We start from the raw sequence: 16,594 nt of genomic DNA, 5'->3' as shown, positions 1-16,594 counted from the left end.
CGGATCAAAGTCTGTGTTTACTGTTGTTGAGTGAATCTTGATGCCTCCTTCGGGACGACTCTTCTAAGTACTTTGGCCAGGCAAGCTGTTATTATTTTTCAGGTTTCTTTGTCTAGGTTGTACTAATTTGTGAATCAAAGATAGAAGAGACATTGCCATAACAGACAGTAGTAATATCAGGGATTTCTGACAGGGACTTGGCCCCAAGGGAAAAAAGGGGTTAGGGAGTTCCTTCATGGAAGGGGAGTCTCCATCCTGAGGAGGGGAGTCTCTCCCTGTGAGGACCCCCTTCCTACCACCTGCAGACATAGCTCTGGATCTTACTTCATGCAGATCACCACAATTGAATCCCAAATTCTATATAGGAGGATATGATTTTGAAATAGTATTTGTTGACAGAGTTCCTTGTCCAACCGTTGCTTGACCATTGTTTAGCAGTATGTGTCACATACTTCAAATGAGTCACATTTGTTTTACATCACAAAATTACTGAAGAATGAAGTCAATTCCATACTATTTTGTGTTGCAACAAAGATTATAATACTCCAGAAAAGTAATGAGGTTTTTCACAACTTCCATGTATCTCATTAAGACCTTTGGTTTGCACTCTGTATGCTGTGGTTGAATCCATAGAGTGATCCCAGGTGTGTAATCAGTAAGCACAGCTAGCACAGGACACTAACAACATTCAAGCTTATAAATGGGTGGCAAGGGGGATGTCTTCTATCTATATAAGAACTAGAAATGCAGAGCATGTTCCTCTTTGATCACCAAGGGTGGGATTGGAAAAGGTAAGTGACATGTTTGCATTCAAATGTCACACTTCCTTAAAGTGCCTCCTTACTGCCACAAGGTCATCCTGATTTGTCACTGTATGTAGTCATCTTGCCTCGTGCCATAGGAATAGTCCCACTTTCGCATTTTCCACCAGCAGCCGCTAATTATTTTAAAGTTTGGTATCTAGAAAGAAAATGAGCTTCTTTTTGACACCCACTATATTAGCCCAGGCAAGATACAACTTACAATGATGATATGTCATCAAAGTAGGAACAAGGGAACTTAAGTTATACTGGAAAACGTACAGAGGCGAAATCTTACGAGTGTACTTCACATGGCCTCTTTTTTGCTGGTATTTCTTCACATTGTGGCACGTTGCCTCCCAATCCCTCATTAAGCTGTTAGTTATAAACTGCAAAGCCTACTACTAATTAATTCCTTTTATTTAGCGCCATCTGCAAAAGGCTGTAGTATTGTAAGGCAGCAAACAGCAGGTGTTTCTATTATCCATTCACTTGGAGTCATGTTCTGCAATATTGTCGTCTACGACCCTCAAATACAACAGTTTTCAAAATACCATCAGAAAAGCAAATAAAAAAAGACTGCACATCCTATGTCTCTAAGCCCTCATTGTGTACTTGACGGCCCCCTTCACGAGAGTGGCGGTAATGGAAAAAACAGGCAGTATTTGGAAATAACATCCTTTTTATTTATTTAATTAATGTATTGAATTGTTTTTTCTAACACGCCTAATACCATACTTGAGTTCCGTTTCTAAGCCCGGATCCAGGATTCATTCGAACCTCTGTTGCTCTGCGCGGTCTTGCTTCCAAGACCAGCCCATTGCCCTTGTGCTAGCCTCTGCTCACCTCACCACAGAAGATGGACCTGGTGGCATCCGGTATTCCCTGGGAATTACGGATTACTGCTGTCTAATGAAGTCACAAATCTAATTTTTTACTGCAATTTTTACCTCCAGCCAAAAAGCATACAAAAAGTTTTAAAAACGACTCTGATGAGGTTCAACAAATTTTATCTTCTATTGAAGTTAAACACGAGCGCTTCCCTTCAATGAAGCAAGACAAGGTCTTATGGGGACAATCACAGTGAGTGCAAAGTGGGTATCTCTAATGACCACCTGATCTCCACCCTTTCCATACAGTGCACAGGGGGGTCAGAATTCCCTCTCTGTGCGTTCAAAGATATCAAACGAAAAAACAGGGTCCCATTACAACAACCCTGATGTTTACGGGAATTCTTGAACAAGCATGGGTTAGGCATGGAACAATTCGAACAACAGCATCGTGTCTACTGTAAATCCTGCAGGCCTTTTAATCCAATATGCATTGCTCTGATTTTATTTGCATGCGTGAAGATCCCTTGCTGGCAAATTTACTGCCCTGCCCGTTTGTTAGCTCCTAGTTCCCTTCTTTCTCTCCTCCCCTCACTGTGCTCTCCCCCCTATGATTGGACCCCACCACCCCCTTGCTTCCCAAATCTAGGTCCGTGATCAATAAATACTCTAATAGTAATAATAATCAAATGCACTGCTCCTTTGTTCTTTTAGTCAAAAGAAACTCTACTGCACAGACTCATGAGATGGAAAATGTATTAGCAATGTATTATTCCCATAGTCTGGTAATAACCTCTGTAGCAGTCTCAATGTGGTGTAAGTCAACAATGCATAATCAAATAGTTCAAATGCCCAAATAAAATAGTGTATGGGTAGAGCCTAGGGGTTGCAAAATGAAATTTTCATTGCTCGGCTATATCTGAGCTTCACTGTATGAATGCACTTTCTCTCTGTTAACCAGTCACAGCGCTGGCCTCCACCTGGTGCCAGAAGTGTAAACAAACACGATGGGTCTGATTTGGACAAACTGCCCATTTTATCTCTACAATTTATTACCAGATGCAAGGCTCGAATGCTTATTTTAAACTTCAGTTATTTTTAAAGTGATTTCATTTCCTTGCTGCTCAGACCGGAGTCAGCACAGCTGGTTTTGTGCATTTTGGTCTCTTCAAAAGAGAAGCCGCCATAGATGACACAGAGGGCCTTATTTCCTTATTTATAAACGCGTTTTCAATGGGACCCCCCCCTTGAAAAAGGTGTTTATGAATGAGGACCAGAGATAATAGAAAAGGGAAACACAAACGAATTTGGGTATCCCAAATCAAATACCAGCACTGGCTGGCATCCCGGTGCCAACTAAAAGAGATAGAGTAGGCAGCGTGGGAACTCTGCTAGAACATGAGGATAGGTGGTGCTATATAGGTGTGCCACTTACCCAAGAGTGGATTAAGCAGCTCAGGTTTACTCCATACATGACCAACAAGGCACGAAAAGCTGTATGGAGCCAGAGCAGGAAATGGTTCCGGGTTCACCAGCATCGGGGTAGCTCGCTCTATTCACACGCCCTGTCACTCTATCCAGTCTCGGCCTCTTCCTCGCTCCTTGTGAGTGCGCATGCGCCTCCTGTTGTCAGAATGGCGTTTGTCTGAGCTGCCCACGCCGTGGCTGACAGCACGACTGGAGGGAAAACAATATAGATATTGGAAGGAGGCAGCACAGGGATGCTGTTTTTTATGGTTAAATGTAGAACGAGAGCAGCAGATAGCAAGGCAACCCCGGAAGGGGTCCCTGGCCTGGTATTTGTGGATAGTAGTTGTCATCCCGTGTTTGTTATTTTCTACGTTTTGGTAATTAAAGAAACAGATCATTGCTGTTAATCTAAGGGTGACTCTTTTCAAGAAGGAAGGGCATTTTGAGAGACCATGTGGTGTGCATTCTTGGCAAAAGGAGCAATTTAAAATGGGACATTTTTTAAATTGTACTAACATTGTGACTTGGCCCTATTTACCATTGTACAATGATTATTTCTACTCATTTCCGGTAAATATTGTAGTCATACTAAGATTGTTACATCTGTCTTACATTATCAAATCCTAGAATCGTAGCATAACTACATACATTATTTTCTGTTATGTTATCATTCCAAGATGGACATTCTGGTTCACTCTTATTGTATGCTCTTAAAGTTTGTCAGCCCAGCTCCCCTGTTGTAATTCATACCACTGCTTGTCACCACGTAGCAAAAATGCCAAAGAGTCATGGCCTGTGGAGAGAAGTCTTGAATTGGTTGATAAGCCACTAGAACTTTATTAAAGGCCTCACACGTGCTTCAGGCCCCAACTCAGATGGTGTTCAGAGTTAGGCACAAGTGGAGTATGAGGAGGATGCATTGATATCATGGAGGTTAGTATGGCATATGTCACTCTAAGTGAGGTGATGAGCATATAGAGTTTGGGAGCAGCGGGTTGCAAGGAGAGGGAAGGCAAGCCCCCTCATGCTAGTGCGGTCTGAGGTGCACATACCAGCCACTTCCATCTCCACTCTCTCTGGAACACCCTAAAGGGCTTGCTCCCCCTCACGTTCCATGAATAGTGTTGTGACATTGTGCATGTAACATTTTCCTAAATACCACCTTTGATGCATGGTGTTGGTATCATTGCACAGTGGAAACAATCATATCATAATTCATGAACAATGGTAAGGGTACTTCCCTTCTGATTAAATGTTTAGATTTGTAAATGTTTAGATTTGTAAGATGTAGGCTGGTAGGAAAGGGAACAAATAGCACCAATGAGGGATCCTGGCTGCTGTCCATAAAACCATAGTGTTTTGGGAACATAATAATGACAACAGATCTTTATATTTGACAAATATGTCTATCATGAAATGATCATATACTTGAATCACTAAGTAAGTAATGCACTCTCGCCTTTCATTTTTTGCAACAATCAACCCTCAGTAACCATGAACCATATATATTAATTCTAGAATCCTCAGCATGGACATCTGTCACTCATTGCTATCCAGAGATAAGGTTTCCATGTCTATGTGAAAAGGACCTTGCTGGCTTTGGGAACTACTGAGATTTGTGCAAGTTCATGCCTATTCCCCAGTGCACAGACATCTTTACAGAATTATATAAATAATATGTTCACGCATACTAGTGGGTCATGACATATTCCACATGCTTCTTCTAAGCACTATAATAATAAACATTAAATTAATAAGAAATGTAACTCCCAGCTACAATTCATTACCAAAGGCTGTGGTTTGCAAATTGAATGAGAAATAACAGGGAAGACAGCTCAGCCGGTTAAGTGCTAACTGCAAGTCACTGGTTTGAATCCTAGTAAGGTCTATTTAATCTGTTATCCTTCTGAGATTAACATATGAGTATTCATTTCGGTTGCCAGAAATAACAATTTTATATAAGTGTGCTGGAGAAAGTGCTATAGAAAGAATGGATTATTATTAATGCCTAACTGTTAGCAACAATCAATCTAAGTATAGGCTCAGACTATTGTCATAGTCCTAAATTGGTATCGCTTGAAGTGTAACTTCTCTGACTCTTATTCAACCTCACACCAGTATAAAAAACCCAGAGTCTTGGCTGAACGACTCTATTCCATCTGAGGCCACTCTAGCCACTTAAGGAACCTGGGATTGGTAACCCTAGGTCTCCTGGGGGCAACCAGACGTGGTCTCCCTCTCACTGTGCTTAGAGAGGCATCAGCTTCACCTCACTGATGATCCCCAACAAGGGTGAAACACGTGTATGGGGTTGCTGGTGGTACTCTCGTTCAGATTGGAGTTGCCATTGTATTTCGGTGCTGGACTGCCCCTGGGCAGGACAAAGACTGATATGCAAATGGATATTTCCCATCTGTGAAAGGCACAGTGAGTAAAAGCAGTGGCTGCGAACTCTCAAGTGGTTAATAACCACTGAACAGGTTATCATGTCTGTTCTTGCGAGAGAGGGGCGCCCGCTACCTTTGTATAACTATTTTTTAAGGAACCTGGGATTGGTAACCCTAGGTCTCCTGGGGGCAACCAGACGTGGTCTCCCTCTCACTGTGCTTAGAGAGGCATCAGCTTCACCTCACTGATGATCCCCAACAAGGGTGAAACACGTGTATGGGGTTGCTGGTGGTACTCTCGTTCAGATTGGAGTTGCCATTGTATTTCGGTGCTGGACTGCCCCTGGGCAGGACAAAGACTGATATGCAAATGGATATTTCCCATCTGTGAAAGGCACAGTGAGTAAAAGCAGTGGCTGCGAACTCTCAAGTGGTTAATAACCACTGAACAGGTTATCATGTCTGTTCTTGCGAGAGAGGGGCGCCCGCTACCTTTGTATAACTATTTTTTAAGGAACCTGGGATTGGTAACCCTAGGTCTCCTGGGGGCAACCAGACGTGGTCTCCCTCTCACTGTGCTTAGAGAGGCATCAGCTTCACCTCACTGATGATCCCCAACAAGGGTGAAACACGTGTATGGGGTTGCTGGTGGTACTCTCGTTCAGATTGGAGTTGCCATTGTATTTCGGTGCTGGACTGCCCCTGGGCAGGACAAAGACTGATATGCAAATGGATATTTCCCATCTGTGAAAGGCACAGTGAGTAAAAGCAGTGGCTGCGAACTCTCAAGTGGTTAATAACCACTGAACAGGTTATCATGTCTGTTCTTGCGAGAGAGGGGCGCCCGCTACCTTTGTATAACTATTTTTTAAGGAACCTGGGATTGGTAACCCTAGGTCTCCTGGGGGCAACCAGACGTGGTCTCCCTCTCACTGTGCTTAGAGAGGCATCAGCTTCACCTCACTGATGATCCCCAACAAGGGTGAAACACGTGTATGGGGTTGCTGGTGGTACTCTCGTTCAGATTGGAGTTGCCATTGTATTTCGGTGCTGGACTGCCCCTGGGCAGGACAAAGACTGATATGCAAATGGATATTTCCCATCTGTGAAAGGCACAGTGAGTAAAAGCAGTGGCTGCGAACTCTCAAGTGGTTAATAACCACTGAACAGGTTATCATGTCTGTTCTTGCGAGAGAGGGGCGCCCGCTACCTTTGTATAACTATTTTTTAAGGAACCTGGGATTGGTAACCCTAGGTCTCCTGGGGGCAACCAGACGTGGTCGCCCTCTCACTGTGCTTAGAGAGGCATCAGCTTCACCTCACTGATGATCCCCAACAAGGGTGAAACACGTGTATGGGGTTGCTGGTGCTACTCTCGTTCAGATTGGAGTTGCCATTGTATTTCGGTGCTGGACTGCCCCTGGGCAGGACAAAGACTGATATGCAAATGGATATTTCCCATCTGTGAAAGGCACAGTGAGTAAAAGCAGTGGCTGCGAACTCTCAAGTGGTTAATAACCACTGAACAGGTTATCATGTCTGTTCTTGCGAGAGAGGGGCGCCCGCTACCTTTGTATAACTATTTTTTAAGGAACCTGGGATTGGTAACCCTAGGTCTCCTGGGGGCAACCAGACGTGGTCTCCCTCTCACTGTGCTTAGAGAGGCATCAGCTTCACCTCACTGATGATCCCCAACAAGGGTGAAACACGTGTATGGGGTTGCTGGTGGTACTCTCGTTCAGATTGGAGTTGCCATTGTATTTCGGTGCTGGACTGCCCCTGGGCAGGACAAAGACTGATATGCAAATGGATATTTCCCATCTGTGAAAGGCACAGTGAGTAAAAGCAGTGGCTGCGAACTCTCAAGTGGTTAATAACCACTGAACAGGTTATCATGTCTGTTCTTGCGAGAGAGGGGCGCCCGCTACCTTTGTATAACTATTTTTTAAGGAACCTGGGATTGGTAACCCTAGGTCTCCTGGGGGCAACCAGACGTGGTCTCCCTCTCACTGTGCTTAGAGAGGCATCAGCTTCACCTCACTGATGATCCCCAACAAGGGTGAAACACGTGTATGGGGTTGCTGGTGGTACTCTCGTTCAGATTGGAGTTGCCATTGTATTTCGGTGCTGGACTGCCCCTGGGCAGGACAAAGACTGATATGCAAATAGATATTTCCCATCTGTGAAAGGCACAGTGAGTAAAAGCAGTGGCTGCGAACTCTCAAGTGGTTAATAACCACTGAACAGGTTATCATGTCTGTTCTTGCGAGAGAGGGGCGCCCGCTACCTTTGTATAACTATTTTTTAAGGAACCTGGGATTGGTAACCCTAGGTCTCCTGGGGGCAACCAGACGTGGTCTCCCTCTCACTGTGCTTAGAGAGGCATCAGCTTCACCTCACTGATGATCCCCAACAAGGGTGAAACACGTGTATGGGGTTGCTGGTGGTACTCTCGTTCAGATTGGAGTTGCCATTGTATTTCGGTGCTGGACTGCCCCTGGGCAGGACAAAGACTGATATGCAAATGGATATTTCCCATCTGTGAAAGGCACAGTGAGTAAAAGCAGTGGCTGCGAACTCTCAAGTGGTTAATAACCACTGAACAGGTTATCATGTCTGTTCTTGCGAGAGAGGGGCGCCCGCTACCTTTGTATAACTATTTTTTAAGGAACCTGGGATTGGTAACCCTAGGTCTCCTGGGGGCAACCAGACGTGGTCTCCCTCTCACTGTGCTTAGAGAGGCATCAGCTTCACCTCACTGATGATCCCCAACAAGGGTGAAACACGTGTATGGGGTTGCTGGTGGTACTCTCGTTCAGATTGGAGTTGCCATTGTATTTCGGTGCTGGACTGCCCCTGGGCAGGACAAAGACTGATATGCAAATGGATATTTCCCATCTGTGAAAGGCACAGTGAGTAAAAGCAGTGGCTGCGAACTCTCAAGTGGTTAATAACCACTGAACAGGTTATCATGTCTGTTCTTGCGAGAGAGGGGCGCCCGCTACCTTTGTATAACTCACTCTAGCCACTTAGCTAATTACCACATGTTGCGGAGCGATCGTCAGGCAAAAAAAACGGTGGGGGGTTGCCATACTTTGTGACAAACGCCTACAAGTTCATCCAACTCCCAGTGAGTCTCCTGATGAATGTGAACACCTTGTGGTGAAACTTAACATCAATCATACAGTCTCTCTTAATAAGCTTATCAAGGCCAATACACCTGTTATCGTGCTTGGTGATTTTAACCTTTGTGCTTATGACACTCTGACAAGCCAGCAAACTCCCTACTGACTGCCCTTGACACCTTGCGGTATGTACAATGGGTGTCTGGTCCTGACCATACTGGTGGTCACACTATTGACTGGATTCTGTCACACCGTCTATCCCTACCCGATGTCTCAGTCTCTGCATGTCCATGGTCTGATCTCCACCTTCTTTCCTCCCTGGTTCACCCTCTGGCCTCCCCCCATAAAGCCAATGCTACCCCAAGACTTATCAGAGAATCTAGAAATCTGAAAAGGATCACCCGGGAGAAATTATCTTCCATTCTTAAACCTAAATTGATTGGTCTTGAAAAGTTTGGTAATGTGACAGATTTGGCCTTTTTTCTTACCAATACAGTGAATGAAGCTCTTGATTTTCTCGCCCCTCTTCAGACCAGATCGGTTAAGCCACAGTCTAATAAGAATAGCTGGTTTAATGAGCATGTCCTTGATTTAAGACATATCAAACGGGCAGCCGAAAGAGATTATCCCCAACAGCCCTCTCCCACTATGAGCAAGCAACGCAGAATCTAAAATCAGCCATTATCGGAACTAAGATTAGCACCTTCAACAAAAGGATCTCACAGGCCAAATCCAATTCTAAAGACCTCTTGATGATCCAAAGAGAGTTTGAAGGCAAGTCAGCCATAGGCCCAGTACCCAACAAGGCTCCGCCTGTTGTCAAGGAATTCATGACGAATTCAAGCTCAAAATATCAAAACATCAGGATTCCATCTGTGAGCAATTGAGGGCTATTCCTTCCACCTCGGCCATTTCTCCCTCTGTATGGGACAATACCAATCCCCTTCCTCCTACTACAAGGATTACGGTCTTCTTTACCCCCTGTACTGTGGCAGAAATAGCTTGAATCGTAGGTGCTATGAAGCCTACTGTTTGTCGTGGTGACATCTACCCCTCTGACATCTTTATAAACTGCTTGGACATCTTAGTGCATTGGGTCACGAAGTTGGTTAATCTCTCCTTTGCTGAAGGTCACGTACCCCTATTTTTCAAAGAAGCCTGGATCTCTCCACTCTTGAAAAATAATAAACTTGATCCTTTCCAGGCCAAGAATTATCGCCCTATCAGAAACATAGCCTTTCTGCTTAAAATCTTGGATCAGGTTGCGTACCTTTAGCTACAGTACTTTCTTGAGAGCAATGGCATTCTTGGCCCACGACAGTCAGGTTTTAGAGCCAAACATGGCACTGAACCCACCTTGCTGGATTAAAAATGTTATCTCTCCAACATCGTGGATAAAGGTCACCCCGCTCTCCTGATGCTGCTAGATCTCTCGGCAGCCTTTGACCTTGTGGATCACTCTCTTTTGGTCTCTAGGCTGCGGGATCTGGTGGGTTTCTCGGGTGTTGCCACTCAGTGGGTCGCTTCATTCTTGGGGCCTCGTAATGCAAGGGTTGCCGTGGAGGATGCAGAATCCGCCCCTTGCTGCCATCTCTTGTGGGTTTCCTGCATTTCCCCAACCCTCTTTAACATTTACATTTGACCTTTTCCGATGCTCTTGGACAGCCTGGGTGTCCAATATACTAACTATGCGGATGACACCCAGGTGGTCTTGGAGCTTTCTGGCATCTATGCACAGGATGCGGCGTCACTTGATAAGATCTATGGTTCCATTCAGGCTTGGATGGTTGCCAACGCCCTTGCCCTAAATACAGACAAAACTGAACTTCTGATTGTCGCCTCTGGGCCCAGGCTAACAAAAACTACCTGCAGACTACCAAAGCTTCACCATTGCTGAGACCACCAGCCCAGTGGCCAAGGGTTTTAAGACTCTTTCGGTCATGTTTGACGCTCAACTTACCATGAAGCCCCATGTTGCATATCTTCGGGCCTCTTGTGGCTATATTAAAAAATTACTCGCCCATATTCGGCCTTTTGTCACACCTAAGAACATCTCTCTTCTTGCCCCGGCACTTGTCAACTCACGTCTGGACTATTGCAACAGTCTGTTTCTTGGTACCTCCCAGGCTAATCTCAGAGCGTTGCAGGTAATCCAAAATGGTACAGTTTGTGCTACTTGTGGTTTTAGGAGACGTAGTCATGTCTCTGATGCTCGAAGGGAGCTTCATTGGCTCCCGGTGAAACATTGCGTCACTCATAAAGTTCTAACACTGAGTCACAAGTGCCTGAATCATGAGACTCCCTCATCATACCTCTCAGATCGCACTAGGGTCCACCAACCCACTCGCCGCCTTAGGTCTTCTGGCTAGGTGAGACCCTACCAACCCAAATTCAGACTTGAGGGGTTCAGAGGTATTGTGTTCAATGTCCAAGCTCCCCTAGCCTGGAATGCTCTACCTCCTGAGATGAGGAAGATAAACACTCTCTACTGATTTCAAAAAGATGATCATGACCTACCTCTTTAATCTTGCCTAATAACTATCCACTATGTTACTCTTCCACTGGTTCTTCCTTTTTGTTGCTAGTCTTGTTCCTTTTATGTGCACCCTGTGACCTTTGGGTATGTGGCGCATTAGAAACATTTAAATAAATAAAACATAAATAAATGCAATATCCAAGTGTTTCAATGCTTTCTTGACCTGTGTGTGAATCTTATTTTATGCTGGCATGTCTGAAGCTGAATGAGAGGGGGTTATAAAATCACTGGCAGTGAGATGATGGCACCTTCACACAACTTGTTTGGAATAACATTTATATATATATTATAGGGTGGCATTAGCCGCCCTATAGTTAAGGTGAGTCGAACCCCCATAGGAACCCCTCACAATTCTATTGTTAATAACTTTTCAATCGAGTAATGGCTCTGGCTTAATTTTCGAAAGTGAATAAAAACCTGTGGGCCCCCCAGACTGCAAAGTTTTGTAAAGATTTGTTAAAAAAGAAAAAAGTTATTACGCTTAAAAAAAATGATTTTTTTCCTACAATGCGGCCTACTTTCCCTTTAATTTCCCATAGACAAACAATGTCAATGTTTTCCAACGCGCACAGCCCAAACTGCTGGACGGATTTGGATCAGGTCCAAAAAAACTTCGGCACCAAGCATTGACTTGTGATCCAGCGTGGTTTGGGTTTTTTCCATGCAATAGTTATTTAAATATTTGATGGAGAAGGGGGTGCCCTCTTCCCAAAAATAGACATCTCATGGATTTACCTAAAACTGAGGTTTTTTAGAAATTACACGACTGCCATCTTGCTTTTCTCACGATGCGAGAGATATCCTCTATTATTTGCATTTTAAAAAACATGCAAATGCCCTCAGGCTAGAGGGCACTCAGTGAAATTTGAGGGTTGCAGGATTTGCAACACAAAGCTTTCTGTGGCCTAGAATAGCTGTCATTTCAAAGCAAACTGCATCACAGAAACAGCATGTGTTGTGGGGTGAAAGAGAGAGGGCAGGGGAGGTGAGGAGGCCATCTGGGGAGTGGTGGTAGCTGGCACAGGTGAGGGGAGCAGGAAAGCATTTTCTTTCAGCTGTTTTGCTGATATTCGTGGCTATAAAGGACTACAGATAGCCGAGGGTATCTGTAGTTCAGTACCTGCAGTTACTGTTTTTTGTCTTTTTCCAAAAGATATATTTACAGCTATAGTGACATCGGAGGTGAAAAAAAACTTCCCATGGCCAAAGGCCATATCCAGTGACATGATTGCCATCCAAGCCTCCCATTCATGCAGTAACAAGGACAGACCCTGCTTAGATGCAAAGTGAGGAAGGGGCCAGCCTCCTCAGGCCTTGTTGCACGATAAATAAACCAAATGTACAATATCACATAGAGAAACGGGATGACCCTTTCCTTGCTTTGAAGCTAAGTAGTGTCAGTCCTGCTTTGAAGCTAAGCAGGGTCAATCCCGGTTACTTCATGGATGGGTGACCAAATGGAGATCTGAATTATTTTATTTTTTTAAACCGTGCTACTGTCAGGCCTTGAAAGTTTTGCGCTCAGAGACCATTTTTTGCCTTTTGCTGAATTGCATTCTGGTAGTTGTAGTCTCCCAGTCAATAATAATAAAAACAAATAGATATTTTTACAGCACCAGTGGGATTCCCATCCTGGCAGTAACTGAGACAAACCCTGTGTAGCTTCAAAGCGAGTGAGGGGTCATCCCCCTAAGGCCATGTTGCCTAATACATGAGCCTATGCTCCAATGCTATTTTGTCTCACACACATTTGCCTAAGGAGTAGGTCTATTGAACTACATTTGTATATTTCACTTTAAGATATATGATCACTTACTGTGCATATATTCATGGGTGCCAGCTTTTGATTTTCGATAGGGTCAAAAGTACCTGGACATATGTTATTTTTGCAGCTAGTCATTTTTGTCCCTTTTACGTGCTGCTTAAATGTGGTCAGTTGGAGTTGTGCAAAGTATGACAACAATCACCAAGAGACCGGCCAGAAATCAAAGGAGCATGGGACAGGACATTTCGGCACGGACAGTTAGGCGCACACTTTTATGGCACGACCGTTTCATCGCAGGTCCTGTTTGGGCGTGCCCAGTTAGACGCAGCTAGTTGGGTGCAGGGACCTTGCGACGCAAGGATGTTTTGGTGTGAGAGGTCGCAATTGGCACGACATGAACCTGCAGGAACTTTGCATTTTGTATCTCGGCGCAAGGATGTTTCGGCGCGAGAGGTCGCAATTGGCATGAACCTGCAGGCACTTTGTATTTTGGAATATGGATTAAACCTGAAAAACATTTATTTACTGCAACATTATAAAACAAAATAGGACATGTATCACACCGTTGTTGCTGAATTGAACACGTATCAAACATGAAACACATTTATTTACTGCAACATTACAAAACAGAATGGAACATGTATCACACTGTCTTTGGCCAACATTATAAAACAAAATAAAAGCACATTTGTGTTGAACGTTGCCTTCGAGAACCCTGGTCTGCAGGAGTTCAAAACACAGCACTTAACCATTATGCTACACTGACATTATTTATTGGTGGCTGACAAGTTTCATACTTAGCCTTTTACAATTGGACATATTAAATTGTAGGCTAATTATGAAATATACGAAACATGAAACACTAAACAATTGTGGCATAGTGGTTGAATGCTGGTCCTTGAACTCTGGCCGACCAGGGTTCAAGACCTAAAAAAAAATGTACTACAGTATATTTTACTAAACACTCTGTACTCTGGACAATGTAGTCTTAACAGCCATGCCTTTGGTGCATATGGCCTCCTTCATGGAAACATTCACCCAATCCATGGATGATTTTAAGAAGGTTTTTTGAGCCGCACTAGCAATGGGTTAATAATAGTTGTGCGTCTTCCATTGCACGTGAGCCAGCGCAAACAAGACATTCTTTGCAGCCCAAGGGAGGGGCTTGCCGCACATTGTTAAAATATTGCACTACTTTTAGACTTTGAAAACGGCAGGGGCAAGTAGACCCCACTCCTTTGTAGCCCCTTATTCTCACTTTCTGTAGCTGATAAAAAATTGTTGAACTTTTTCCCCCTCCTCTGATTCTACACTACGTACCCCCTCCTTCAACAACTTACAGATCCCTTACTGCCATTCAACCAAAACAAACAGAGGTGTAGGAGAAAGCATGAATATAGCCACGTTACATATGTTGTATATATTGTTATATGCCACACGTCCTTCCCTTGTTATTTGAAAGATCGACACATCACAATGCTCAAATACACACACGGGTACACACGTGTGCGCACACACTAACACTCACAATCACTGAGCAAATGCACACTGCACGCACAATCCCTCACACACACCTTCACACCATGTACACACACACATGCGCGCACCTCAAACCTTAAACACATTGCATGCACATCCTCACGCCACAAATTCCCCCTTACACTGCACATATATTCAAAACGAGGACTACAATGTCCTTGGGCAACATTAGAAAAATGAAAAAAATGAAATGAAAAGAAAATCACATTTATGCTGAACACTGCCACTGGAGATCCCTGCCCTGCAGGAGTTCGAGATGCAGCATTTAACCATTATACTAGAATGATGTTATTGTTTGGATTTTCACACGTTTCATACCTAGCCTTTTATCTTTGAACATATTCAATTATAGGCTCAGTATGAAAAGTATGCCCTCTACAGCAGCAAGCCATTGTGGCCTAGTGATTAAATGCTGGGCCTGGCTGTATGTTTTTTTGTTCTTTTTATTTAACTCATTTAATTTAATTAAAAGAAAAGCAACACAACTGGAAGGTGGCGAGGTTTGCTGCATTGCAGTCCTGTCATCTTATTTGGCATGATGGTGTTTAGATGTGGCTGCAGTGTCACCCACATCCAAACATCACTTGCGCCAAAATAACTGCACCGGAATGCCTTTCGAACTGAAAAGGGTGTGCCAAAATGGGCTCTGCAGCGGAATCGTAGCGCCAAATTGGCCCGCAGCAAAATGACGGTGCCCAAAAGGGGTGTACCGCTTGGAGCATGCTGCTTGCCCAAAGTGTGTGGTGCATGGCAAATCATTTAGTCTCACTGCGCATTGCCTAAAAACGTTGTGAGTTCTCAAAGCCTCCAATCTGAAGGCCATGGCTAGTGGTCTGGTAGCATTTTAAAATGGACAGTGGGCACCACTGACCATGGCCGAAGACTATGCTAGTGGTCTGGAAGCGTTCTAAAAATCTATGGAATAACAAAACCCTTGAAATTCAAGGAAAAAACATTAGTTGCAGGGATGTCAAGGTGAGCAATACGTTGTAACAAAACCTTTGAAATTCAAGGAAAAAACATTAGTTGCAGGGACGTGAAGGTGAGAACTTAACGCAACAAAACCCCTGAAATTTAGCTAAAGCCACCTTAACTTTGCGCCCCCTGTCTGTTGCGCAGCCTATGACCACAATGATGACATCACAGAGCACATCACTGATGACATCACTCATTACATATTGTATGAGAACACTGATGACATTACAAATCACATCATTGATGCCATCACTGGTGACAACACTAATTACATTGAATATAACTGATTACGTCAATAATGGAATTAGACATAACATCCTTCATAAGTTAGCTCATGAGTTTGATTACCTTATTAAAAATGTATGCCATGGACTTGGCCATGACAAAGGCTGGGGTCACTGGCCAGTACCAAAGGCCATAGCTAGTGGTCGGTTAGTGTTAAAAAATACCAATGTGCATGGTTAAAAGCCATGCCTAGTAGACCATCACTGTTTTAAAATATACAATTGTCATTAATAGAATGAAGACTTCTGAGCTGTAAGCGTGGACAATCTTTATTCTATGACAAGACAGGAGGCTCGCATTATGCTTGTTCAAAGCTCGCCACCACTCTATTCGTTATGTTAGACACAGGCTTGAAGTAAAATGTCTTAAAGGAAGACTCAGAGGATCAATCGGCTTACTTCATGATATCCTGAAGGGATACCCCTGCTGAGAAATCTCTAAAAGCCATCGCGCCCCTAGCAGAATGTGCACCAAACTGGGCTATGTCTATCTCTGCCCATTGCATCACCTCTCGCACCCATCGAGCAATTGTCGCTGCTGCTACTGCATGATAAGGCTTTCTATGCGCTATTAGCAATTGGGTTATTCCTCGAGACCTTGGGCGCACTGTCGCGGTCTCGTAATCTTTAATCCATGTGCTACACACATCTTTTTATTCTCAACAAAGTAACGGTAGGAAATAACTCTAGAATCTGTTTTCGTTTGTTTAGAGATGGTAAAAGCTACTCCATCTGGGTAGAATATCTTTCTATCAACCTCCAATGCCTTCACATCGGATACTCTTCGGCAAGCCGTGAGACACAATAGCATTGCTAGTTTTCCTGATAGTTGAGAGTGAGAAAGATGCTCGTTCTCTGGCCATGTAAGAACAAGTGTGAAAAC

The 16,594-nt window shown here is 44.0% G+C and overlaps 1 protein-coding gene across 1 annotated transcript in view; it reads right to left on the bottom strand.

The window, feature by feature from the left end:
• LOC138579644 (uncharacterized) overlaps window positions 1–3,210 on the bottom strand; it is a 31,940-nt gene extending 28,730 nt beyond the window's left edge. Inside the window, exon 1 of the mRNA XM_069649896.1 lies at window positions 3,066–3,210. Within this exon, the coding sequence (XP_069505997.1) occupies window positions 3,066–3,104 (39 nt within the window). The 5' untranslated portion in view covers window positions 3,105–3,210. The remainder of the gene's footprint in view (window positions 1–3,065) is intronic.
• Between the last annotated feature and the right edge of the window lie 13,384 nt (window positions 3,211–16,594).

The sequence above is a fragment of the Ambystoma mexicanum genome, chromosome 3p (assembly GCF_040938575.1).
Source record: "Ambystoma mexicanum isolate Mex_15411 chromosome 3p, UKY_AmexF1_1, whole genome shotgun sequence".
In the NCBI taxonomy this organism is placed as follows: domain Eukaryota; kingdom Metazoa; phylum Chordata; class Amphibia; order Caudata; family Ambystomatidae; genus Ambystoma; species Ambystoma mexicanum.
Note: the sequence above shows the minus strand (reverse complement) of the source record. Positions and strands in the feature narration are given on the sequence as shown.